This window comes from Oncorhynchus masou, chromosome 28 (genome assembly GCF_036934945.1).
Source record: "Oncorhynchus masou masou isolate Uvic2021 chromosome 28, UVic_Omas_1.1, whole genome shotgun sequence".
Taxonomy (NCBI): domain Eukaryota; kingdom Metazoa; phylum Chordata; class Actinopteri; order Salmoniformes; family Salmonidae; genus Oncorhynchus; species Oncorhynchus masou.
Genome location: NC_088239.1, coordinates 10554315 through 10582259, shown reverse-complemented (window position 1 = coordinate 10582259; position 27945 = coordinate 10554315). Strand labels below are relative to the sequence as shown.

Sequence of the window (27945 nt, the reverse complement as noted above, 5' to 3'; positions counted from 1 at the left end):
AGAGGTCTGTCTGTAATAAAGGGGAGAGGTCTGTCTGTAATAAAGGGAGAGGTCTGTCTGTAATAAAGGGAGAGGTCTGTCTGTAATAAAGGGAGAGGTCTGTCTGTAATAAAGGGAGAGGTCTGTCTGTAATAAAGGGAGAGGTCTGTCTGTAATAAAGGGAGAGGTTTGTCTGTAATAAAGGGAGAGGTCTGTCCGTAATAAAGGGAGAGGTTTGTCTGTAATAAAGGGAGAGGTCGGTCTGTAATAACGGGAGAGGTCTGTCTGTAATAAAGGGAGAGGTCTGTCTGTAATAAAGGGAGATGTCTGTCTGTAATAAAGGGAGAGGTCTGTCTGTAATAAAGGGAGAGGTCTGTCTGTAATAAAGGGAGAGGTCTGTCTGTAATAAAGGGAGAGGTCTGTCTGTAATAAAGGGAGAGGTCTGTCTGTAATAAAGGGAGAGGTTTGTCTGTAATAAAGGGAGAGGTCTGTCCGTAATAAAGGGAGAGGTTTGTCTGTAATAAAGGGAGAGGTCGGTCTGTAATAACGGGAGAGGTCTGTCTGTAATAAAGGGAGAGGTCTGTCTGTAATAAAGGGAGAGGTCTGTCTGTAATAAAGGGAGAGGTCTGTCTGTAATAAAGGGAGAGGTCTGTCTGTAATAAAGGGAGAGGTCTGTCCGTAATAAAGGGAGAGGTCTGTCTGTAATAAAGGGAGAGGTCTGTCTGTAATAAAGGGAGAGGTCTGTCTGTAATAAAGGGAGAGGTCGGTCTGTAATAACGGGAGAGGTCTGTCTGTAATAAACAGATGCTCTGCTCTCCCCAAAGCAGGCCCTAGTTTTATCTTGTCTTGATTATTGTCCAGTCATGTTCTCAAGCGCTGCAAAGAAAGACCTAGTTAAGCTGCAGCTGGCCCAGAACAGAGTGGTACATCAGGCTCTTCATTGTAATCACAGGGCTAATATTAATACTCTGTATTCCAGTCTCTCTTGGTTAAGAGTTGAGGAAAGACTGACTGCATCACTTCTACTTTTTATAAGAAACAATAATGTGTTGGAAATTCCAAATTGTATAGTCAACTTATACACAGCACTGACACACACACTTACCCCACCAGACAAGGGTCTTTCACAGTCCCAGGTCCAGAACAAATTACCCCACCAGACAAGGGTCTTTCACAGACCCCAGGTCCAGAACAAATTATCCCACCAGACAAGTGTCTTTCACAGACCCCAGGTCCAGAACAAATTATCCCACCAGACAAGGGTCTTTCACACACCCCAGGTCCAGAACAAATTATCCCACCAGACAAGGGTCTTTCACAGACCCCAGGTCCAGAACAAATTATCCCACCAGACAAGGGTCTTTCACAGTCCCAGGTCCAGAACAAATTATCCCACCAGACAAGGTTCTTCCACAGACCCCAGGTCCAGAACAAATTACCCCACCAGACAAGGGTCTTTCACAGTCACCAGGTCCAGAACAAATTATCCCACCAGACAAGGGTCTTTCACAGTCCCAGGTCCAGAACAAATTATCCCACCAGAGAAGGGTCTTTCATAGACCCCAGGTCCAGAACAAATTACCCCACCAGACAAGGGTCTTTCACAGACCCCAGGTCCAGAACAAATTATCCCACCAGACAAGGGTCTTTCACAGTCACCAGGTCCAGAACAAATTATCCCACCAGACAAGGGTCTTTCACAGTCCCAGGTCCAGAACAAATTATCCCACCAGAGAAGGGTCTTTCATAGACCCCAGGTCCAGAACAAATTACCCCACCAGACAAGGGTCTTTCACAGTCACCAGGTCCAGAACAAATTCAAGGAAACGTACAGTATTATACAGAGCCATGAGTGCATGGAACTCCCTTCCATTTCATAGAGCACAAGTGAACAACAAACCTGATTTAAACAACAGATAAAGCAACACCTCACGGCACAACGCCTCTCCCCCATGTGACCTACTTGGTGTGTGTATGTACTGACATGTGACCTACTGGTTGTGTGTATGTCCTGACATGTGACCTACTTGTTGTCTGTATGTATTGACATGTGACCTACTGGTTGTGTGTATGTACTGACATGTGACCTACTGGTTGTGTGTATGTACTGACATGTGACCTACTTGTTGTGTGTATGTACTGACATGTGACCTACTGGTTGTGTGTATGTACTGACATGTGACCTACTGGTTGTGTGTATGTACTGACATGTGACCTACTGGTTGTGTGTATGTACTGACATGTGACCTACTGGTTGTGTGTATGTACTGACATGTGACCTACTGGTTGTGTGTATGTCCTGACATGTGACCTACTGGTTGTGTGTATGTATTGACATGTGACCTACTGGTTGTGTGTATGTATTGACATGTGACCTACTTGTTGTGTGTATGTCCTGACATGTGACCTACTGGTTGTGTGTATGTATTGACATGTGACCTACTGGTTGTGTGTATGTATTGACATGTGACCTACTTGTTGTGTGTATGTCCTGACATGTGACCTACTTGTTGTGTGTATGTCCTGACATGTGACCTACTTGTTGTGTGTATGTCCTGACGTGATTTACTTGTTGTGTGTATGTCCTGACATGTGACCTACTGGTTGTGTGTATGTACTGACATGTGACCTACTGGTTGTGTGTATGTACTGACATGTGACCTACTGGTTGTGTGTATGTCCTGACATGTGACCTACTTGTTGTCTGTATGTACTGACATGTGACCTACTGGTTGTGTGTATGTACTGACATGTGACCTACTGGTTGTGTGTATGTATTGACATGTGACCTACTTGTTGTGTGTATGTCCTGACATGTGATTTACTTGTTGTGTGTATGTACTGACATGTGACCTACTGGTTGTGTGTATGTACTGACATGTGACCTACTGGTTGTGTGTATGTACTGACATGTGACCTACTGGTTGTGTGTATGTACTGACATGTGACCTACTGGTTGTGTGTATGTCCTGACATGTGACCTACTGGTTGTGTGTATGTACTGACATGTGACCTACTGGTTGTGTGTATGTACTGACATGTGACCTACTGGTTGTGTGTATGTACTGACATGTATGCGTAACTGATAGACACACACACACTACATGTTAATGTTTTTAAATGTATGTATTGTAAAGTCTTTTGTCTGCAATTTATTTTCTGATATGTGTCGGACGCCAGTAAGACTAACTGTCGCTATTGGTGTTGGCTACTGGGGATCCTCATAAATCACATCCAAGTGCTGGAGAAAAGGTGCTTGCTAGGAATGTACAGAATATTTTGGTGTCTAATTCGTTCCGCCAGTGAAGACAGTGAAGACATTTGTGCCTGGATCCAGGCTGGATCTAATATCCCTATAATTGATACTGATCATCTGTTGTTGTCTGCTGAATTTACAGCATTAATTAAGATTAATGAGTCCATGTTTTCATGATTGGGTCTCAATGTGGGCACCTGCCTCTCTGAGTTAGTGATTGCTGTATAGCACTCTGATGGCCTTGAGATAGAAGCTGTTCCTCAATCTCTCGGTCCCAGTTTTGATGCAACTGTACTGACCTCGCCTTCTGGATGATAGCGGTGTGAACAGTCAGTGGCTTGGGTGGTTGTTGTACTTGATTATCTTCCTATCTTCTTCCTGTGATATCGGGTGCTGTAGGTGTCATGGAGGGCAGGTAGTTTGCCCCCGGTGATGCGTTGTGCAGACCTCACTACCCTCTGGAGAGCCCTGTGGTTGAGGGTGGTGCAGATGCCGTACCAGGCTGTGATACAGCCCGACAGGATGCTCTCGATTGTGCATCTAAAAAAGTTTGTCATGGTTTTTGGTGACAAGCCAAATTTCTTCAGCCTCCTGAGGTTGAAGAGTCGCTATTGTGCCTTCTTCACCACGCTGTCTGTGTGGATGGACCATTTCAGTTTGTCTGTGATGTGTACGCCCAGGAGCTTAAAACTTTCCACCTTCACTACTGCTGGCCCTTCGATGTGTATAGTGGGGTGCTCCATCTGCTGTTTCCTGAAGTCCACGATCATCTCCTTTGTTTTGTTGACGTTGAGTGAGGTTGTTTTCCTGACACCGCACTCCGGGTGCCCTCACCTCCTCCCTATAGGCTGTCTCGTCGTTGTTGGTGATCAAGCCCACTACTGTTGTGTCGTCTGCAAACTTAATGATTGAGTTGGAGGCGTGCCACGCAGTTGTGGGTGAACAGGGAGCACAGGAGAGGGCTCAGCACACACCCTTTTGCGGCCCCAGTGTTGAGGGTCAGTGAAGTGGAAATGTTGTTTCCTACTTTCACCACCTGGGGGCGGCCCGTCAGAAAGTCCAGCACCCAGTTGCACAGGGAGGGGTTGAGACCCAGGGCCTCCAGCTTGATGATACGCTTGGAGGGTACTATGGTGTTGAATGCTGAGCTGTAGGCAATGAACAGCATTCTTACATAGGTATTATTTTTGTCCAGATGGGATAGGGCAGTGCGATGGCGACTGTGTCTTCTGTGGACCAGTTGGGGTGGTATGCAAACTGAAGTGTGTGGGTGGCTGGTATGGTGGCGGTGATATGATCCTTGACTAGCCTCTCAAAGCACTTCATGATGAGAGAAGTGAGTGCTACTGGCCGGTAGTCATTTACTTCAGTTACAGTGCCTTGCAAAAGTATTCGGCCCCCTTGAACTTTGCGACCTTTTGCCACATTTCAGGCTTCAAACATAAAGATATAAAACTGTATTTTTTTGTGAAGAATCAACAACAAGTGGGACACAATCATGAAGTGGAACGACATTTATTGGATATTTCAAACTTTTTTAACAAATCAAAAACTGAAAAATTGGGCGTGCAAAATTAACTATCTACCCTAACTATCTGTGATTTCATTTTGTATCAGTTGTTGTAAGAGATGTGGCTACATTCATTTGTTTCCCGCTGATTCAATTGAAGGATATTGCACTTGTGTGGTAATTATGAGAATGACAAAGTCTGTTGGCTTCAAATCCTTCAATTAAAAAAGGTTCCTGGTTTATAGTCACTTTCTCATAAAAAAAACTATAGAAATGGTGATATTGAAATGGTGAGACTAATGCTACCACTATTCATTACTTTATTATGTTTCCCTGCAACTGCCACATCGGCTACAGAAAAATCGCATCCATCCAATGTGTTTCGTCCACATTATTCTCACATATTTGTTTGATTGGCAAGGCATAAAGTGTTGTATTATTCTTACATTTGCTTTTTTGGAGGGGGGAGTTCTATATTAGGCCCTATATGTACAATTATAGAAATTATACAATTGTATATCATGGACGTCATTTAGATTTCTCTCTCACAGTTGAAGTGTAACTATGATAAAAATTACAGACCTCTACATGCTTTGTAAGTGGGAAACCTGCAAAATCGGCAGTGTATCAAATACTTGTTCTCCCCACTGTATATATTGATTGCAATTGTTCCCGAATTAGTGAGCGTTCATGTGCAAAGGATTAGCATTTCAATTGTTATAATTATCAACTCTGTAGTGACTTCTCAGCTGACCCCCACTCCCGTTGTGTCCACCAAGCCGCTATGATGGTTTAGCCCACTAGGGCACATTCTCCTATCATTTCTTGAAACCATATTTACTTTTTTGTTTTGTTTATGCATTTCTGTGATTTACTTAGTTAGTAATAAATAAATGATTTAAGACAATTGAAGTATGGATGACTCATAGTGAAGACTGGGTTTGTGCAGATAACCAACAATTTACGACGTTTGGAATGAGACTAACGTCAGGTAAAATAAATAATTAATTAATCAGAAGACTTTTGATCAGATATGAAAATATCTGAAAGGTTATATTGGGAAATTATAATTTTGTAATCTGAATATTTTCCTTGGTGCCCCTCACTTCCTAGTTATTACGGTTACATGATTAATCAGTCTAATCGTGTAATACTAATTACAGAGAATCTTTGATGAAACGAAGTCTTCAATTTAATGATAGTAAAGACACGACAATGCTGAACCGCTTTCATTACATCAAATGTAGTTACAGTATAGTAAAGAAAGCATTATTTTGCCTGAATATGAACTACATAAAATATTCAACAAACTGGCAACACAATCATGTGGGTAAAACATATACAGACAAAATTACCAAATATTTTTAGGGGGGACAGTGAATGTAATACTGCCAGGGAAAAGCTGATGCAACTGCCTAGCCCTAAAACAATATAAAAGTTGCTAGAAGATACAAAAGCAGTCTACATGTCTAAAGAGCTTGGGGAAATTGAAAAGGCTATAAACCAAAACTCGTTTTGCGAGCTTTGGGGAGAGTTTAAAGCCTCACATAATAAGAAAAACATCCCCATTCGAAATGGTAACATCTGGAAAAACTACCTTGAAAAATTATACGAAAATCCAGAATGCCTGAAATGAACCGAGACTCAGACCAAATTAGTTAATAAATTACAAAACGAAGAAACAATAATTAAAGACCAACAGATTGTTTCTTCAGAAAGTATTCACACCCCTTGACTTTTTCTACATTTTGTTGAGTTACAGCCTGAATTAAAAATTGATTCATTTTAGTCTTTTTGCCACTTGCCTATATACAATCATTCTTAATGTTTAAGTGGAATTATGTGTTTCAACATTTTTACAATGAAAAGCCGAAATATCTTGAGTCAATAAGTATTCAACCCCTTTGTTAAACAATTATCTGTAAGATCCTTCAGTCAAACAGTGGATTTTAAACACGTATTCAAGCACAAAGACCAGGGAGGTTTTCCAATGCTGGGCAAAAGGTAGATGGGGGTGAAAAAAATAGGCCTTTACGAGTCCTGCATTATAGCCGTCGCAGCACCCCCACCCCCAAACTACTTCCAGGGGCTATGTTGTTAAACACTGGGGAGTTTTTCAGGAAAAAAATAAACATAATGGAGCTATCCACAGGCAAAATCCTAGAGGAAAACCTGGTTCTGTAATGATCTTCGTCTTCATCGGATGAGGAGTAGGAAGGATCGAACCAAAACGCAGCGTGGTAAGTGTCCATGATAATTTATTAGAACAGAACACGAAAATACAAAATAACCAAGTGAATGTAAGAAATGAAAATCGAAACAGTCCTGAAAGGTGAAAACACAGAACAGGAAACAACCCACAAGCACCAGGTGGGAAAAGACTACCTAAGTATGGTTCTCAATCAGAGACAACGATAGACAGCTGCCTCTCATTGGGAACCATACCAGGCCAAATGCATAGAAAAGAAAACATAGAAAAACAACTTAGAATGCCCACCCAAACTCACGCCCCGACCAAACCAAAATAGAGACATAAAAAAGGAACTAAGGTCAGGGCGTGACAGGTTCAGTCTGCTATCTACCAGACAGTGGTAGAGAAGTTCACCTTTCAACAGGACAATAACCTAAAACACAAGGACACATTTACACTGGAATTGTTTACCAAGAAGACAGTGAATGTTCTTGAGTGGCCGAGTTAGTTAACTTAAATCTACTTAAAAATATTTTCTAGCAATGATCAACAACCAATTTGACAGTGCTTGAAGAATTTTGAAAAGAATAATGAGCAAATGTTGCACAATCCAGCAGTGGAAAGCTCTTAGAGGCTTACCCAGAAAGACTGTAATCGCTGGCAATGGGGCTTCTACAAATTACTGACTGAGGAGTGTGAATACTTATGTAAATGAGATATTTCTGTTTTATTTTCAGTAAATGTGAAAACATTTCTAAAAGCAAGTTTCACTTCGTCATTATGAGGTATTGTGTGTAGACGGGTGAGAAAAAAATAAAACATTTAATCCATTTTGAATTCAGGCTGTAACACAACAGAATGTGGAATAAGTCAAGGGGTGTGAATATTTTCTGAAGGGTCTGTATACCCATCATAATAACAGAGCTGAAAGAGAAAATCAAAGCCCTCAAATGCGGTAAAGCTTTTGGGCCAGACAGTATCTTCAATGAGATACTGAAGAAAAACAGCCCTAAGCTGCAGGAAGCCACACTCAAGCTCTTCCCTCTGGTGTTGAATGTAGGATACATTCTAGAATTACAGAATAAAGGCATTAATAATGCCCATATTCAAAAGTGGAGACAAATATGACCCTAATAATTATTGTGGAATGAGTGTTCCCAGTAATCTAGGGAAGGTTTATAAAAAAAAACGTGTCAATCCACACAGGGTCAAATATGTGCGTGCTTTATCGACTTCAAGAAATCATTCAACTCCATCTGGCATAAAGGATTCTCCCTCAAACTCATTCAAATTGGAATTGGAGGAAGACCCTATGATGTTATTATATCAATATACAATGTAAATAAATGTGTTAAAATTGGGGCTTTTTTTTTCTAACCCTAGCCTGTCATTGTTAGATGTTGTCTCAACAGAACATGGTTTACAGCGTAGCCTGTCATTGTTAGATGTTGTCTCAACAGAACATGGTTTACAGTGTAGCCTGTCATTGTTAGATGTAGTCTCAACAGAACATGGTTTACAGTGTAGCCTGTCATTGTTAGATGTTGTCTCAACAGAACATGGTTTACAGCGTAGCCTGTCATTGTTAGATGTAGTCTCAACAGAACATGGTTTACAGTGTAGCCTGTCATTGTTAGATGTTGTCTCAACTAGGGTGGCAAAGAGTCTTTACGGTACATTTCTGGAAATTTTCCATGGGATGTTAAGCCCTGGAATTTGGGACATTTCGCTTAAATTCATCTAAAAAAAAGTTAGCTTATAACAGTGAACTTATTTGTGGGATACACAAGGGAATTCTAGGTCTTGTGGCATATTTTGGTCAAACTATCCCAAATTCAATGGAATTGCAACATTTTCACTTTTGGATGAATAGCGTGCCCAGAGTGAACTGCCTCCTACTCTGTCCCAGATGCTAATATTTGCATATTATTATTAGTATTGGATAGAAAACACTCTGACATTTCTAAAACTGTTTGAATGATGTCTGTGAGTAAAACATAACTCATATGGCAGGCTGAGAAAACTCCAACCAGGAAGTGGGACATCTGTAGTTTTTCAAAGCTTGGCATACCGAATACACAGTGTCTATGGGGTCAACTTGCACTTCCTACGGCTTCCACTAGATGTCAACCGTCTTTAGAAATTTGTTTCAGGCTTCTGCTATAAAGGAGGGGCTCATGAGACCTGTTTGAGGCAGTGGTCTGGCAGAGTGTCTCAGGCTCGTGACGCTCCCGACAGAGTTAGCTCTCATTCTAGTGCTTTTCTTCAGAAATAGGAATTCTCCGGTTGGAATTCTCCGGTTTTATGTTTAAAACATCCCAAAGATTGATTCCATACATCGTTTTACATGTTTCTAAAGTACTGTAACGGAACTTTTTGAGTTTTTGTCTGGATGAAGTGCCTGCGCCTCATGAAGATGGATTACTGGGCTGAACACGCTAACAACAAGTGGCTATTTGGACATAAATGATGGAACTTTATGGAACAAATCAGTCATTTATTGTTGAACTGAGATTCCTGGGAGTGCCTTCTGATGAAGATCATCAAAGGTAAGTGAATATTTTTGGTGTTGTTTCTAATTTTGTTGATTACAAAATGGCAGATATTCCTCTGGCTGTTTTGGGTTCTGAGCGCCGTTGTCAGGTTATGCTTTTTACGTAAAGTTTTTTGGAAATCTGACACAGCGGTTGCATTAAGGAGAAGTCTATCTTTAATTCTGTGAATAACACTTGTATCTTTTATCAATGTTTATTATGAGTATTTCCGCAAAATCACCGGATGTTTTGGAATCAAAACATTACCAATTGTGACTCCTATCTTTGGCAGGAAACATGGCTGTGTTTTTTCGACTTGGCTATGACCTAACATACCAATCATATGTTGTGCTTTAGCTATAAAGCATTTTTTAAATCGGACACGATGAGTAGATTAACAAGATGTTTATCTTTCATTTGCTGTGTGAAAGTTCCATATTTCAAAACAATATTTTTGAATTTCGCGCCCTGCCTTTTCAGCGGAATGCTGTCGAGCGCTAGAAAGGTTAAATAATTTCTCACCTGTTAACAATTTCTGCTTTTTAGTTTTTGCTACAATGTGGGTTTTAGCTTGCTTGAGCCTGCTGACTGAGGAGTGTTAATTCACCTGTTTCCATACATGTTTCATTTTAGAAACATTTATCTTACAAAGGCATTGTTTAATCTAACTGCCTAACTATTTATCTGTATATGGAATTGTATTTGTGTTTTTGGTGTTCAACATACCAATTAGGATCTGGCAAAAAATACTGGAATCAGTTATAGAACCAATTGCCCTTTATGGTTGTGAGATCTGGGGTCCGCTCACCAACCAAGAATTCACAAAATGGGACAAACACCAAATTGAGTCTCTGTATGCAGAATTCTGCAAAAATATCCTCTGTGTACAACGTAAAACACCAAATAATGCACACAGAGCAGAATTAGGCCGATACCCGCTAACTATCAAAATCCAGAAAAGAGACGCTAAATTCTACAATCAACTAAAAGGAAGCGATTCCCAAACCTTCCATAACAAAGAAGAGTCCCCTAAGCAAGCTGGTCCTGGGGCTCTGTTAACAAACACAAACAGACCCCACTGAGCCCCTGGACAGCAACACAATTAGACCAAACCAAATCATGCAAAAACAAAAAGATAATTACTTGAGACATTGGAAAGAATTAACAAAAAAACTGAGCAAACTAGAATGCGATTTGACTAGTACAGACTCAGTGAGTGTAATTGAAGATAGGCCAGGTCTTTAACATGGGAATCTCAGAACACCTGAAACTGTGGAAACATTTCCCCGTTTCCTACCGTTCCTTCTAAGCTGGTGATTTATCACATTCTGGGACGAGGTGGTTCCTGTGGCTCAGTCAGAGGATTGCAGCATGACTCCTTGTAAAAGGTACTGCCAAACTATCACACATTTAATTGGATCATGATGCTGGAAGCACCACAGTGGATTTCATGTTGAAACTTTGGATACAGATCCTTACTAAATAATCACATCCTCCAACTTCATCCTACGATAGGACCTCCCTAAACCCTGCTCAAAAATACAAATTTAAGGTCCCATAGGAGGAGGATAAAGAATCGTTAATGTGACATAGCTACAAGTGGCAACCCTACACGGTGGGTCTGAAATGGTATTTCTGTATGGTCTTAAATCCATATCTGGAAACGATAGGCTGTTTAATGTAGTCATATTTCCTCATGTGTTCATCCAGAGAGTTCAATGTCTTCGACACAGATTTTTACCCTGTGGCTAAATATACACATTTTTACTATCAATGTATTTACAAAGTCTTACTCTATTAGTTTGTAAATAGCGTGTTCTTCTTCAGCGCTTAATTGTGTATGTATAAGCCCACTTCTACACAATCAAACTAACACATCAGCTTGGTTGGTGATTTACTCCAGCACCTTTTCCATCCTTCCGGTTTAAAGTCGTAATGATCCATTGATATATAGCTAGGAATTCATTAGAAACAACATTCTCTGGAGTGACATGTTATCTGCACAGACAGTTCCTTTTATTTCTTATTATTATTCATGTTCATGTTTTTTAAACTGCATTGTTTGTTAGGCGTTTGTAAGTTAGCATTCACTGTAGGTATTCACTGTTGTATTTGGTGCATGTGACGAATACAATTTGATTTGATTTGGATAGATTTGAGCAAAACTTTCCTCAAAGCCACTCTGAAAAATTATCTGTTTGGCAATGTTTCAAGGTGTATGCAAGGGGCAGGTGAGAGTTGCGTTTGACGGGGTGTGTGTGTCTGTGTGTGCATAATCCGTGTGCGTCTGTGTGTGTGTGTGTGTTTCTGTGGGCAGGTGAAATTTGAGCTAAAACTCAACATTCAAGAGAAAAATGTGATGTTTCACTTGAGACAAATTTAGTTAACATTAACATTCAAAAAGTAATTAATGCTTTTCTTAAACCTCAGCGACAAACCTTTGAAAAACAAAACACTGACATGTTTCTAACCAGCTCATATACTTCACCTTATGAAGAAGCTGTTGCGTTTCCAGACAACACTAAAAACCCTTCAGGAAGATACTTAACGATATCACTGTACACGGTGCTGTACACACTGTACACTGTAAACAGTGCCTTGAAGTATTCACACCCCTTGATTTTTTTCTTCACATTTTATTTGTCACGTTCTGACCTTTATTATTTTATTTATGTCTTTGTTTTAGTATGGTCAGGGTGTGAGTTGGGTGGGCAGTCTATGTTTCTTTTTCTATGTTTTGGGATTTCTGTGTTTGGCCTGTTATGGTTCTCAATCAGAGGCAGCTGTTTATCGTTGTCCCTGATTGAGAAATCAGAGGCAGCTGTTTATCGTTGTCCCTGATTGAGAACCATATATAGGTAGCCTGGTTTCACTGTTGAGTTGTGGGTGATTATTTTCCTGTTTAGTGTTTTTTTTGTCATTCACCTTACGGGACTGTTTGTTTGGTCGTTTATCGTTTTGTTCAAGTGTTCTATTACTTAATTAAAATATATGAACGCTTACGACGCCTCGCTTTGGTCCTCACCTCATTCCAACGACGATTGTTACATTATTGTGTTACATCCTGCATTTAAAATTGATTCAATTGAGAGTTAGTGTCACTGGGCCCATAATGTCAAAGTGGTAAAAGCAGAAATGTGTTGACTCAATAAGTATTTAAATTAAACAGAATAGAGCTAAGCACAGGCAAAATCCTGGAGGAAACCTGGTTCAGTCTGCTTCCCAACAGACACTGGGAGACAAATTCACCTTTCAGCAGGACAATAACCTAAAACACAAGGCCAAATATGGACTGGAGATGGTTACCAAGACAACATTGAATGTTCCTGATTGGCCTAGTTACAGTTGACTTAAATCAGATTGAAAATCTATGGCAAGACTTAAACATGGCTGTATAGAAAAGATCAAGAAAAAATATGACAGAGCTTCAAGAATAAAAAGTGCAATTATTGTAAAATCCAGGTTTGCAAAGCTCTTAGAGACATACCTAGAAAGGATAACATTTCTAAAAATGTGTTTTCAATTTGTCATTATGTGGTATTGTAAGAAGACGGGTGAGAACAAATATTTAATCTATTTTGGATTCAGGCTGTAACTAAACATACTGTGGAATAAGTCAAGGGGTATGAATACTTCTGCCTGCTCTTTCTATGGAAACAGAGGCAAACTACACTGAACAAAAATATAAACGCACCATGTAAAGTGTTGGTCCCATGTTTCATGACCTGAAATAAAATATTCCAGAATTTTTCCAGAAACACAAATAGCTTATTTCTCTGAAATGTTGTGCTCACATTTCATCCCTGTTAGTGAGCATTTCTCCTTTGCCAAGATAATCCATCCACCTGACAGGTGTGGCAAATCAAGAAGCTTATTAAACAGAATGATAATTTCACAGTATGATCAATATCCAGCAACTTCGCACAGCCATTGAAGAGGAGTGGGACAACATTCCACAGGCTGCAATCTACAGCCTGTTCAACTCTATGTGAAGGAGATGAGTTGCGCTGCATGAGGCAAATGGTCACCAGATACTGACTGGTTTTCTTAAACACGCCTCTACCTTTTATTTTTACAGGTGTCTGTAATCAACAGATGCATACCTGTATTCCCAGTCATGTGAAATCCATAGATTAGAGCCTAATGCATTGATGTAAATTGACCGATTTCCTTATTTGACTAAAATGTGCTTAACGGTAGGCCGTCATTGTAAATAAGAATTTGCTCTTAACTGACTTGCCTAGTTAAATAAAGGTTTAAAAATAATAACACAATGTAACACAAAAAGCAATGAACTGTAACTCTTTGAAATTGTTGCATTTATATTTTTGTTCAGTATATTAGTTGATAGATAACCCTTAACAGTATGAGGTGAGATTACCATAATGGGAGACAGGTACGAGGTGAGATCACCATAATGGGAGACAGGTATGAGGTGAGATCACCATAATGGGAGACAGGTATGAGGTGAGATTACCATAATGGGAGACAGGTATGAGGTGAGATCACCATAATGGGAGACAGGTATGAGGTGAGATCACCATAATGGGAGACAGGTACGAGGTGAGATCACCATAATGGGAGACAGGTATGAGGTGAGATCACCATAATGGGAGACAGGTATGAGGTGAGATTACCATAATGGGAGACAGGTACGAGGTGAGATCACCATAATGGGAGACAGGTATGAGGTGAGATCACCATAATGGGAGACAGGTATGAGGTGAGATCACCATAATGGGAGACAGGTATGAGGTGAGATCACCATAATGGGAGACAGGTATGAGGTGAGATCACCATAATGGGAGACAGGTACGAGGTGAGATCACCATAATGGGAGACAGGTATGAGGTGAGATCACCATAATGGGAGACAGGTATGAGGTGAGATCACCATAATGGGAGACAGGTACGAGGTGAGATCACCATAATGGGAGACAGGTATGAGGTGAGATCACCATAATGGGAGACAGGTATGAGGTGAGATCACCATAATGGGAGACATGTATGAGGTGAGATCACCATAATGGGAGACAGGTATGAGGTGAGATCACCGTAATGGGAGACAGGTATGAGGTGAGATCACCATAATGGGAGACAGGTATGAGGTGAGATCACCATAATGGGAGACATGTATGAGGTGAGATCACCATAATGGGAGACATGTATGAGGTGAGATCACCATAATGGGAGACATGTATGAGGTGAGATTACCATAATGGGAGACAGGTATGAGGTGAGATCACCATAATGGGAGACATGTATGAGGTGAGATTACCATAATGGGAGACAGGTATGAGGTGAGATCACCATAATGGGAGACAGGTATGAGGTGAGATAACCATAATGGGAGACAGGTATGAGGTGAGATCACCATAATGGGAGACATGTATGAGGTGAGATCACCATAATGGGAGACATGTATGAGGTGAGATCACCATAGTGGGAGACATGTATGAGGTGAGATCACCATAATGGGAGACAGGTATGAGGTGAGATCACCATAATGGGAGACAGGTATGAGGTGAGATCACCATAGTGGGAGACAGGTATGAGGTGAGATCACCATAATGGGAGACAGGTATGAGGTGAGATCACCATAATGGGAGACAGGTATGAGGTGAGATCACCATAGTGGGAGACATGTATGAGGTGAGATCACCATAATGGGAGACAGGTATGAGGTGAGATCACCATAATGGGAGACAGGTATGAGGTGAGATCACCATAATGGGAGACAGGTATGAGGTGAGATCACCATAATGGGAGACAGGTATGAGGTGAGATCACCATAATGGGAGACGGGTATGAGGTGAGATCACTATAATGGGAGACAGGTATGAGGTGAGATCACCATAATGGGAGACGGGTATGAGGTGAGATCACCATAATGGGAGACAGGTATGAGGTGAGATCACCATAATGGGAGACATGTATGAGGTGAGATCACCATAATGGGAGACAGGTATGAGGTGAGATCACCATAATGGGAGACAGGTATGAGGTGAGATCACCATAATGGGAGACAGGTATGAGGTGAGATCACCATAATGGGAGACGGGTATGAGGTGAGATCACCATAATGGGAGACGGGTATAATAGTTCCACCTTTGTCTCCACTGTCAAAGTTCACAATTATATAAATTATAAAACATTTATGAACTTTTACTAAGTTGCCAGTGTTTCTCGCTCTCCCTGTTTCTTTCTCTCTCGCTCTCTCTCTCCATCTCCCTCTCTCTGTGTGTGTGTGTGTTGCTTTCTCCCTCTCTATTAGAATGTCAGATCTCATTACTAAAGTCATACAACAGATTCTGAGTGGTTCTGAATAATGGTTTAATGGTTTTAAACAAAACCACTGTGTGCACGCTGCTCCTGAAAAGGCTTTTTATTTGACTTTATTTAACTAGGCAAGTCGGTTAAGAAGAAATTATTACTTTCAACGACGGCCCAGGAACATTGGGTTAATTGCTTGTACAGGGGCAGAAAGACAGATTTGTACCTTGTCAACTCGGGATTTGTACTTGCAACCTTCCGGTACCTAGTCTAACCACTAGGCTACCCTGCCGGCTTGGTGTCATATTAGGTGTTATTGTTATATTGATGAGCCATCAGGTCACCTGTGATACATGTCTGAGGATGTCGAGAGATTAAATAGAAACTGGCCACAAGTCGGGAGATTACATGGAAACTGGCCACAAGTTGGGAGAGTACATTGAAACTGGCCACAAGTCGGGAGATTACATGAAAACTGGCCACAAGTTGGGAGAGTACATTGAAACTGGCCACAAGTTGGGAGATTACATGGAAACTGGCCACAAGTCGGGAGAGTACATTGAAACTGGCCACAAGTCAGGAGAGTACATTGAAATTGGCCACAAGTCAGGAGAGTACATTGAAACTGGCCACAAGTCGGGAGATTACATGAAAACTGGCCACAAGTCAGGAGAGTACATTGAAACTGGCCACAAGTCGGGAGAGTACATTGACACTGGCCACAAGTCAGGAGAGTACATTGAAACTGGCCACAAGTCGGGAGAGTACATTGAAACTGGCCACAAGTTGGGAGAGTACATTGAAACTGGCCACAAGTCAGGAGAGTACATTGAAACTGGCCACAAGTCAGGAGAGTACATGGAAACTGGCCACAAGTCGGGAGAGTACATTGAAACTGGCCACAAGTCGGGAGATTACATGGAAACTGGCCAGAAGTTGGGAGAATACATTGAAACTGGCCACAAGTCGGGAGATTACATGAAAACTGGCCACAAATTGGGAGATTACATGGAAACTGGCCACAAATTGGGAGATTACATGGAAACTGGCCACAAGTCGGGAGATTACATGGAATCTGGCCACAAGTCGGGAGATTACATGGAAACTGGCCACAAGTCGGGAGATTACATGGAAACTGGCCAGAAGTCGGGAGAGTACATTGAAACTGGCCACAAGTCAGGAGAGTACATGGACACTGGCCACAAGAGGCAACAATGAGCTCTGTTACCTTGAAGTAGGCGTTGGTTTTGCTAGGGTGGTGTGGACAGGGATGGCAGATCAGCGTAAGCTGTGTCGGCAGCTCTCCAAAGAGGCGATGTTTGAATAAGGGACGTGTGTGTGTGCCTGTGTGTGTTCGTGCATGCGCGCGCGCGTGTGTGTGTGTGTGTGTGTGTGTGTATAAATGCACATGTGTGTGCGTGTGTATGCGTGCGTGTGTCTGGGACAGGCTCCATGCTGTTCAGTCAGTCTCTGACAGCTCTCCCTCCAGCACAAAGATAATCCTTTTTGTTTTCTAGAATAAATTAATAAATTATACAGAGAATCCACTCTGGTGTCCTTGATACACACACACACACACACACACGCACACGCACACACACACACACACACACACACTAATTCACCTGATTAGGTTAGAGTTTCTGGTAGCAATGTGGGCATATAGCAGAGCCAAGTGCTGCCAGATTAATTAAGAGTTAATACTAGTGTTAGATTGAAGCTGAGGCTGGTTGTCAGACTGAATTCCCCTGAGCAGCATGTAGACAAAGTGACAGAGTAGCTCCTGTAGAGGAATACATTACTCATGGTAACTCTGCACTTTCACACCAGGCCTGTCATTCAGACTTTACTGTCAAGGATGGTTCCTATATTTCCTGAGATACTACTGAAACATGATGGCTAGGGAAGGAGAGAGTGATGGAAATTAGGGACAAATGAAAACAGAGTGCTCTAACCTCTCTCTCTCTCACTGTTGCAGTAGAGTTTAGCTGGAGTGTCATGTGTGGATGGAATGTGAATGTGTGTTTGTAAGGGATGTGAAAAGTACCAAATTGCCATTCTCCAGTAAAAGTAAAGATACCTTATAGGAAAATGACTCAAGTAAAAGTGAAAGTCACCCAGTAAGATACTACTTGAGTAAAATTCTAAAAGTAGCTGGTATTAGATATACTGTACTTAAGTATCAAAAGTATATGTAATTGCTCAAATATATTTAAGTAACAAAAGTAAAAGTATACATTTCAAATGTCTTATATAAAGCAAACCACACGGCACCATTTTCTAGTTTTTTTTTTTAATATATGGATAGCCAGGGGCATGTTCCAACACTCAAACATAATTTAGAAACAAAGCATGTGTTTTGTGAGTCTGCCAGATCAGGGGCATTAGGGATGACCAGGGATGTTCTCTTTTATAATTGTGCGAATTAGGCAAATCTCCTGTCCCGCTAAGCATTCAAAATGTAACGAGTACTTTTGGGTGTCAGGGAAAACACACAGAGTACTTTCTTTTCGTTAGGAATGTAGTAAAGTAAAAGTAAAAGTTGACAAAAATATAAATAGTAAAATACAGATACCCCCAAAAAACTACTTAAGTATTACTTTAATACATTTTTACTTAAGTGCTTTACACCACTGGCTACTATAAAAGTAATAGCTTGAAATAGGCCACATTGACCTGCAGTACTTCGTGGCCATTATGTTGCACCTTCCACCCGTCAGCAGCCTCCTGTGATTACACCAGAACCAACAATAAACTATACATTGCAGGCTTAAGAGGGAACTCAATGCAGTGTTATAGAAACCAAAAGAGACTTCTAGCAACAATTACCGGAATACAGAGCAGGGTAATGACACTATAATGTAGAACTATAACATCATGAATGACTACACTGTTCCCAACGTCAGCACTATCTCTATCTCGTCCTTACGACAAGGCATCACTTACACATTTGGGATCTTAGGGAGTGTGTGTGTGTGTGTGTGTGTGTGTGTGTGTGTGTGTGTGTGTGTGTGTGTGTGTGTGTGTGTGTGTGTGTGTGTGTGTGTGTGTGTGTGTGTGTGTGTGTGTGTGTGTGTGTGTGTGTGTGTGTGTGTGTGTGTGTGTGTTTGTGTGTGTGAATGAATGAGGCATCACGTATTCATTATGTATCCCTATTAGACCCTGCAGTGGTAATTCTAACTATCTTTAAACACACTGTTCTCAATCAGTTAATGCTCACTAAGAGATTTCCTACTGTTTGCTGGAAATAAAATGCTAATTCATCTCATTGGGTGTTTTACAATATAAAACGAACGCACTTGCATCAATCTAACTAATGCAATAGCGGTAAATTGTGTATTTTATCATTTTGTTTTTACGGTAGCAAATCCTGAAACGTGTAATAATGCATTTCTCAGAGAGTAAACAAATCGTTCTTCCATATTTGCCCAATAAACAAGCTTGGATGCACCCGGGTGTAGTGTATCTAGAGTGTTTACTCCAAAGACATGCTCAATGGCTGCGGCCAATGTCTGACTGTGGACCCCAGGACGAGTAGCTGCCGCTTCTGCAAAAGCTAATGGGGATCCTAAAAGCAAATAATAAACAAATGTATTTTACTTTCAAGTACCATAACCAAACAATTAGTCATCTATAGTAGTTTATTTACCGTCATCATTGACCAGTGACATATACCTGCTGGAGCTGCTATGGTGACCAGTGACATATACCTGCTGGAGCTGCTATGGTGACCAGTGAGCTGAGATAAGTCAGGGCCTTACCTAGCAAAGACTTGTAGATGACCTGGAGTCAGTCAGTTTGGCGACGAGCATGAAGAGAGGTGCAGCCAACGAGAGCTTACAGGTCGAAGTGGCGGGTAGTATACGGGGCTTTGGTAACAACAAAACGGATGGCACTGTGATGGACTGCATCCAATTGGCTGAGTAGAGTATTGGAGGCTGTGTGTGTGTGTGTGTGTGTGTGTGTGTGTGTGTGTGTGTGTGTGTGTGTGTGTGTGTGTGTGTGTGTGTGTGTGTGTGTGTGTGTGTGTGTGTGTGTGTGTGTGTGTGTGTGTGTGTGTGTGTGTGTGTGTGTGTGTGTGTGTGCGTGCGTAATGTCCAGTGTGTCTATATACAGTCAGTGCAAGATATTGGAGGCTGTGTGTGTGTGTGTGTGTGTGTGTGTGTGTGTGTGTGTGTGTGTGTGTGTGTGTGTGTGTGTGTGTGTGTGTGTGTGTGTGTGTGTGTGTGTGTGCGTGCGTAATGTCCAGTGTGTCTATATACAGTCAGTGCAAGAGAGTTAGTGTTACGTTCCCCAGTTTGTGTTGTAGTTTGTGTATTTGCATGTGTTTATTTCAGGAAATGGCTTCCTGAAATCCCTCAAGCAGCTGATTGGTCGACTCCATGGCTAATTGGAGAGCTGACCCCACCCCCTCGTCAAGACGCCAGTTACACATTCATTCTGAAGCTATATAAAAGCCAGTGTTCTGTTCAGGAGATTCAATTGCTGGGAGGTCAAGGCAGGTAGTCCGGGTAGACATTTGATTGATTAGCTATTTAGCAGTCTTGTTTAGTAGCCTTGTTTAGCAGCCTTGTTTAGTAGCCTTGTTTAGCAGCCTTATGGCTTCGGTGTAGAAGCTGTTCAGGGTCTTGTTGGTACAGCTTGCAGTGCTGTAACAGAGCAAACAGTTTATAGCTTGGGTGGCTGGAGTCTTTGACAATTTTTTGGGCCTTCCTCTGACACCGCCTTGTAAAGAGGTTCTGGATTGCAGGGAGCTCAGCCCCAGTGATGGCCTGGGCCGTACTCACCACCATCTGTAGTGCCTTGTTGTTGGGTGCCTTGCAATTGACATACCAAGCGGTGGTGCAGCCAGTCAAGATGCTCTCAATGGTGCAGCTGTAGAACTTTTTAAAGATCTGAGGGCCCATGTCAAATATTTTCAGGCTCCTGAGGGGGATGAGGCACTGTTGTGCCCTTTTCAAAACTGTGTGGGTGTGTGTGGACCATGTTACTTTCTTAGTGACGTGGACACAGAGGAACTAGAAGCTCCACTACAGTCCCATCAATGTGGATGGGGCGTGCACTCCCCTCCTTTTCCTGTAGTCCACGATCAGCTCATTTGTCTTGCTGACGTTGAGCGAGAGGTTTTTGTCCTGGCACCACACTGCCAGGTCTCTGACCTCCTCCCTGTAGGCTGCCTCATCGTCCTACCACCGTCGTGTTGTCAACAAACTCAATTATAGTGTTGGAGTCGCGCGCAGCCACACAGTCGTGGGTGAACAGGGAGTACAGGAGTACTAAGCACACACCCCTGAGGGGACCTCTTGTTGATCGTCAACGTGGCAGAAGTGTTGCTGCCTACCCTCGCCGCCTGGGGGTGTCCCGTCAGTAAGTCCAGGATCTAGTTGCAGAGGGAGTTGTTCAGTCCCAGGGTCATTAGCTTGGTGATGAGCTTGGAGGGGAATGCTGAGCTGTAGTCAACGAACAGCATTCTTACATAGGTATTCCTTTAGTCCAAGTGGTTAAGGGAAGTGTGGAGTGCAATAGAGATTGTGTCATCTGTGGATCTGTTAGGGTAGTATGCGGATTGGAGTGGGTCCAGTGTGTGTGGGATGATGATGTTGATGTGAGCCATGACCAGCCTTTCAAAGTATTTCATGGGTATAGATGTGAATGCTACGGGACGATAGTCATTTAGGCAGGTTACCTTGGCATTCTTGGGCTCGGGGACCAATGGTGGTACACTTGAAACAAGTTGGTATTACAGACCTTGTCAGGGATAGGTTGAAAATGTCAGTAAAGACATTGCATGATCTGAGTATGGTTCCTGCTGTTAATTTGTTCAAAGGTCTTACTGACAAAAGCCACAGTCGTCCGGAACAGCTGGTGCTCTCATGCATGGTTCAGTGTTGCTTGCCTTGAAGCGAGCATTGAAGGCATTTAGGTCTAGTAGGAGCTGTGCTTCTGAAGGCAGGGTTTCCCTTAGTAATCCGGGATAGTTTTCAAACCCTGCCACATCCGTTGCGCATCAGAACAGGCGTAGTAGTAAACGTTATCTAGAGTTTTGTCGCCTCTAGATTGCACAGGTGACATGCTGATAAAAATGACATAAAACTGATTTCAGTTACTCTGCATTAAAATCACAGGCTACGACAAACACCACCTATGAATGTGCATTTTCTTTTTGTCTTATCGCACTATACAGCTATTGGAGTGCGGTCTTAGTGCCAGCGTCAGTTATGGTGGAGAATAAACAGCTATGAAAAATACAGATGAAAACTCTCTTGGTAAATGGTCTTTAAAATATGATGAGGTATTCTAACTCAGGCGAGCAAAAACTCTAAACGTACTTAACTTTAGAGATTGTGCACCAGCTGTTGTTAACAAAGAGACACACCCCTCCTCCCTTCGTCTACCGGAGCCATCCGGTCTTGACGATGCATAGAAAAACTACCGAGACATATATATCCATGGCCTCGTTCAGCCACGACTCAGAGAAAACACAGGATATGACAGTTTTTAAGGTCCGTGGGACAGGATAGTCTCGAACAGAGCATATCCAGTTTGTTCTCCAGTAAATGCACGTTTGCCAATAGAGTCTCATCAGTGTGATGGCTCCCCTGCCTCACTTTCACCCTTGCGTTTTCTCTCCAGTCCCAGAGATTAGTGCCTGGTCCGGAGTAAGGAGAATGTCCAGAGATGCCGACACGTTGAAGTAGACATTTTTGTCCAAAAGTGAGGTCAGTGATCGCTTTGTCTGATGTCCGGAAGCTGTTTTCGGTCATAGGAAATGACGGCGGAGACATTATGTACAAACAAAGTTAAGATCAGGGTGAAAAACACACAAAATAGCAGAATATGTGTAGAGCCCGTAAAACGGCTGCTATCCACTGCAGCACCATGTACGCTTTCTAGAGTCCACACAAAACATGACAAAATACGGAATACTAACGGACACTAATGAACTGCAACACATAAAAAAACTAGGAACACTACAACTAAAGGAACACTGCAACTAAAGAACAATACAATTACACAAAAAAAAGAAGAAGAAAGAGAAAACAAAGAAAAGTACATGTATGAATAATACATGTGTATTTATGTGTCTATCTGTTTATATGTCAAATCAAATCAAATTGTATTTGTCACATGGACCGAATACAACAGACCTTACAGTGAAATGCTTACTTACGAGCCCCTAACCTACAATGCAGTTTCAAAAAAATATGGATATGAATAAGAGATAAAAGTAACAAGTAATTCAAGAGCAGCAGTAAAATAGCAATAGCAAGACTATATTCCAGGAGTTACCAATGCAGAGTCAATGAGCTGGGGCACCGGTTAGCTGAGGTAATATGTACATGTAGGTAGAGTTATTAAAGTGACTATGCACAGATGATAACAACAGAGAGTATGTGCCTGTCTGTTTCGGTATTTTTATATTTTATGTAAATTTGTCTACTGAATACAGATGTGTGTGCATCTGTGTGTGTGTGTGTTTGTGTGCACGTGCATGTCCGTGCGTGTGTGTGTGCATGTGTGCATATATCCATAGTCTTACCAGTATTGTTACCCAGTCCCCTCATAGGTCCTTTGTGATAGAGGTTGACTCTGTCCTCATAGGGGGGCTCTATTTGGTGGTCAGAGGATCCTAGGGGACGCAGGTCTGGACCACAGTGGCTATGCTGACTACTGTATGAACCCCTGCAACCTGGAGAGGGGGAGGGATGGAGGGAGAGAGAGAGAGATAGAGAGCGAGAGAGAGAGAGAGAGAGAGAGAGAGAGAGAGAGAGAGAGATAGAGAGCGAGAGAGAGAGAGAGAGAGAGAGAGAGAGAGAGAGAGACAGAGAAAGATATCAGCCCTGAGTGTTGACTTGGTTTTCTCCAGCCGAATGTAATTGAAACGACACCACTTCCAGAAAGAGCTCCACCCTCTCCTCTCCTTTTATTTATGATAATTTCAGTGAGAGCTACATGTCTGTTTCTGTCCTCATAGTCTTTTCCGGCTTCTACTCCCATAGCGGCTAGCCTCTACTAGCCTCTACTAGCCAACAGTAAATTAGTCTCTACTAGCCTAAATTATGCTCTACTCACCGATATTTTTATTTCATTTATTTATTTCACCTTTATTTAACCAGGTAGGCTAGTTGAGAACAAGTTCTCATTTACAATTGCGACCTGGCCAAGATAAAGCAAAGCAGTTCGACACAAACAACAGCACAGAGTTACACATGGAATAAACAAACATACAGTCAATAATACAGTAGAAAAAGTCTATATACAGTGTGTGCAAATTAGGTATGTTAAGGGAGGTAAGGCAATAAATAGGCCATAGTGGCAAAGTGATTACAATATAGCAATTAAACACTGGAATGGTAGGATGTGCAGAAGATGAATGTGCAAGTAGAGATATTGGGGTGCAAAAGAGCGAGATAAATAAATAAACCCAGTATGGAGATGAGGAAGTTGGAAGGGCTATTTACAGATGGGCTATGTACAGGTGCAGTGATCTGTGAGCTGCTCTGACAGCTGGTGCTTAAAGTTAGTGAGGGAGATATGAGTCTCCAACTTCAGTTATTTTTGCAGTCCGTTCCAGTCATTGGCAGCAGAGAACTGGAAGGAAAGACGGCCAAAGTAGGAATTGGTTTTGGGGATGACCAGTGAAATATACAGTGCCTTGCGAAAGTATTCGGCCCCCTTGAACTTTGCGACCTTTTGCCACATTTCAGGCTTCAAACATAAAGATATAAAACTGTATTTTTTTGTGAAGAATCAACAACAAGTGGGACACAATCATGAAGTGGAACGACATTTATTGGATATTTCAAACTTTTTTAACAAATCAAAAACTGAAAAATTGGGCGTGCAAAATTATTCAGCCCCCTTAAGTTAATACTTTGTAGCGCCACCTTTTGCTGCGATTACAGCTGTAAGTCTCTTGGGGTATGTCTCTATCAGTTTTGCACATCGAGAGACTGAAAGTTTTTCCCATTCCTCCTTGCAAAACAGCTCGAGCTCAGTGAGGTTGGATGGAGAGCATTTGTGAACAGCAGTTTTCAGTTCTTTCCACAGATTCTCAATTGGATTCAGGTCTGGACTTTGACTTGGCCATTCTAACACCTGGATATGTTTATTTTTGAACCATTCCATTGTAGATTTTGCTTTATGTTTTGGATCATTGTCTTGTTCGAAGACAAATCTCCGTCCCAGTCTCAGGTCTTTTGCAGACTCCATCAGGTTTTCTTCAAGAATGGTCCTGTATTTGGCTACATCCATCTTCCCATCAATTTTAACCATCTTCCCTGTCCCTGCTGAAGAAAAGCAGGCCCAAACCATGATGCTGCCACCACCATGTTTAACAGTGGGTATGGTGTGTTCAGGGTGATGAGCTGTGTTGCTTTTACGCCAAACATAACATTTTGCATTGTTGCCAAAAAGTTCAATTTTGGTTTCATCTGACCAGAGCACCTTCTTCCACATGTTTGGTGTGTCTCCCAGTTGGCTTGTGGCAAACTTTAAACGACACTTTTTATGGATATCTTTAAGAAATGGCTTTCTTTTTGCCACTCTTCCATAAAGGCCAGATTTGTGCAATATACGACTGATTGTTGTCCTATGGACAGAGTCTCCCACCTCAGCTGTAGATCTCTGCAGTTCATCCAGAGTGATCATGGGCCTCTTGGCTGCATCTCTGATCAGTCTTCTCCTTGTATGAGCTGAAAGTTTAGAGGGATGGCCAGGTCTTGGTAGATTTGCAGTGGTCTGATACTACTTCCATTTCAATATTATCGCTTGCACAGTGCTCCTTGGGATGTTTAAAGCTTGGGAAATTTTTTTGTATCCAAATCCGGCTTTAAACATCTTCACAACAGTATCTCGGACCTGCCTGGTGTGTTCCTTGTTCTCCATGATGCTCTCTGCGCTTTTAACGGACCTCTGAGACTATCACAGTGCAAGTGCATTTATACGGAGACTTGATTACACACAGGTGGATTGTATTTATCATCATTAGTCATTTAGGTCAACATTGGATCATTCAAAGATCCTCACTGAACTTCTGGAGAGAGTTTGCTGCACTTAAAGTAAAGGGGCTGAATAATTTTGCACGCCCAATTTTTCAGTTTTTGATTTGTTAAAAAAGTTTGAAATATCCAATAAATGTCGTTCCACTTCATGATTGTGTCCCACTTGTTGTTGATTCTTCACAAAAAAACACAGTTTTATTTCTTTATGTTTGAAGCCTGAAATGTGGCAAAAGGTCGCAAAGTTCAAGGGGGCCGAATACTTTCGCAAGGCACTGTACCTCCTGGAGCTGCTATGGTGACCAGTGAGCTGAGATAAGTCAGGGCTTTACCTAGCAAAGACTTGTAGATGACCTGGAGCCAGTCGGTTTGGCGACGAGCATGAAGCGAGGTCCAGCCAACGAGAGCTTACAGGTCGAAGTGGTGGGTAGTATATGGGGCTTTGGTAACAAAACGGATGGCACTGTGATGGACTGCATCCAATTTGCTGAGTAGGGTGTTGGAGGCTATTTTGTAAATGACATCACCGAAATCGAGGATCAGTAGTATGGTCAGTTTTACGGGGGTATGTTTGGCAGAATGAGTGAAGGATGCTTTGTTTGCGAAATAGGAAGCCGTTTCTAGATTTAATTTTGGATTGGAGATGCTTAATGTGAGTCTGGAAGGAGAGTTTACAGTCTAACCAGACACCTAGGTCTTTGTAGGTGTCCACATATTCTAAGTCAGAACCGTCCAGTAGTGATGCTGGATAGGCAGGCAGGTGCGGGTAGCGATCGGGTTGAAGAGCATGCATTTAGTTTTACTTGCATTTAAGAGCAGTTGGAGGCCACGGAAGAAGAGTTGTATGGCATTGAAGCTCGTCTGGAGGTTAGTTAAACAGTGTCAAAAGAAGGGCCAGAAGTATACAGAATGGTGTTGTCTGCGTAAAGGTGGATCAGAGAATCACCAGCAGCAAGAGCGACATCATTGATGTATACAGAGAAGAGAGTCGGCCCGAGAATTTAACCCAGTGGCACCCCCATAGAAATTGCCAGAGGTCCGGACAACAGACCCTCTGATTTTACACACTGAACTCTATCAAAGAAGTAGTTGGTGGACCAGGCGAGGCAGTCATTTGAGAAACCAAGGCTGTTGAGTCTGCCGGTAAGAATGTGGTGTTTGACAGAGTCGAAAGCCTTGGCCAGGTCGATGAATACAACTGCACAGTATTGTCTCTTATCAATGGAGGTTATGATATCGTTTAGGACCTTGAGCGTGGCTGAGGTGCACCCATGACCAGCTCTGAAACCAGATTGCATAGCGAAGAAGGTACGGTGGGATTCGAAATGGTCATTAATCTTTTTGTTAACTTTGCTTTCGAAGACCTTAGAAAGGCAGGGTAGAATAGATATAGGTCTGTAGCAGTTTGGGTCTAGAGTGTGTCCCCCTTTAAAGAGGGGGATGACCGCTGCACCTTTCCAATCTTTGGTAAACTCAGACAGGTTGAACAGGCTAGTAATAGGGGGTTGCAAAATTTTTCGGCAGATCATTTTAAGATAGAAGTCTCTACTGATACAGATATAAGTCTCTACTAGCCTATATTAGTCTCTACTAGACTATATTAGACTATCCTTGCCTATATTAGACTCTACTAGCCTATATTAGTCTCTACTAGACTATATTAGACTCTACTAGCCTAAATTAGTCTCTACTAGACTATATTAGACTCTACTAGCCTAAATTAGTCTCTACTAGACTATATTAGACTATCCTTGCCTATATTAGACTCTACTAGCCTATATTAGTCTCTACTAGCCTATAACAGCCTCTACTAGCCTATATTAGACTCTACTAGCCTAAATTAGTCTCTACTATCCTACATTAGTCTCTACTAGCCTATACCAGCCTCTACTCACCTATATTAGACTCTACTAGCCTGTAGTAGTCTCTACTAGCCTATAACAGCCTCTACTAGCCTAAATTAGCCTCAAGTAGCCTCTACTAGTCTACAGTATATTCGTCTCTAAGAGCCTATATTCGACTATACTAGCCTATATTAGTCTCTACTAGCCTATATTAGACTCTACTAGCCTATATTAGTCTCTACTAGCCTATATTAGACTCTACTAGCCTATATTAGACTACAGGTCTATATTAGTCTCTACTAGCCTATATTAGATTCTAGTAGCCTATATTAGTCTCTACTAGCCTATATTAGACTCT

General features: G+C 41.9%; 1 protein-coding gene across 1 annotated transcript in view; it reads right to left on the bottom strand.

Annotated features, from left to right (window-relative positions):
* The window catches only part of LOC135517153 (catenin delta-2-like), a 586832-nt gene that overhangs the window by 239745 nt on the left and 319142 nt on the right, over window positions 1-27945 (bottom strand). Inside the window, exon 11 of the mRNA XM_064941201.1 lies at window positions 23283-23432. Within this exon, the coding sequence (XP_064797273.1) occupies window positions 23283-23432 (150 nt within the window). The remainder of the gene's footprint in view (window positions 1-23282; window positions 23433-27945) is intronic.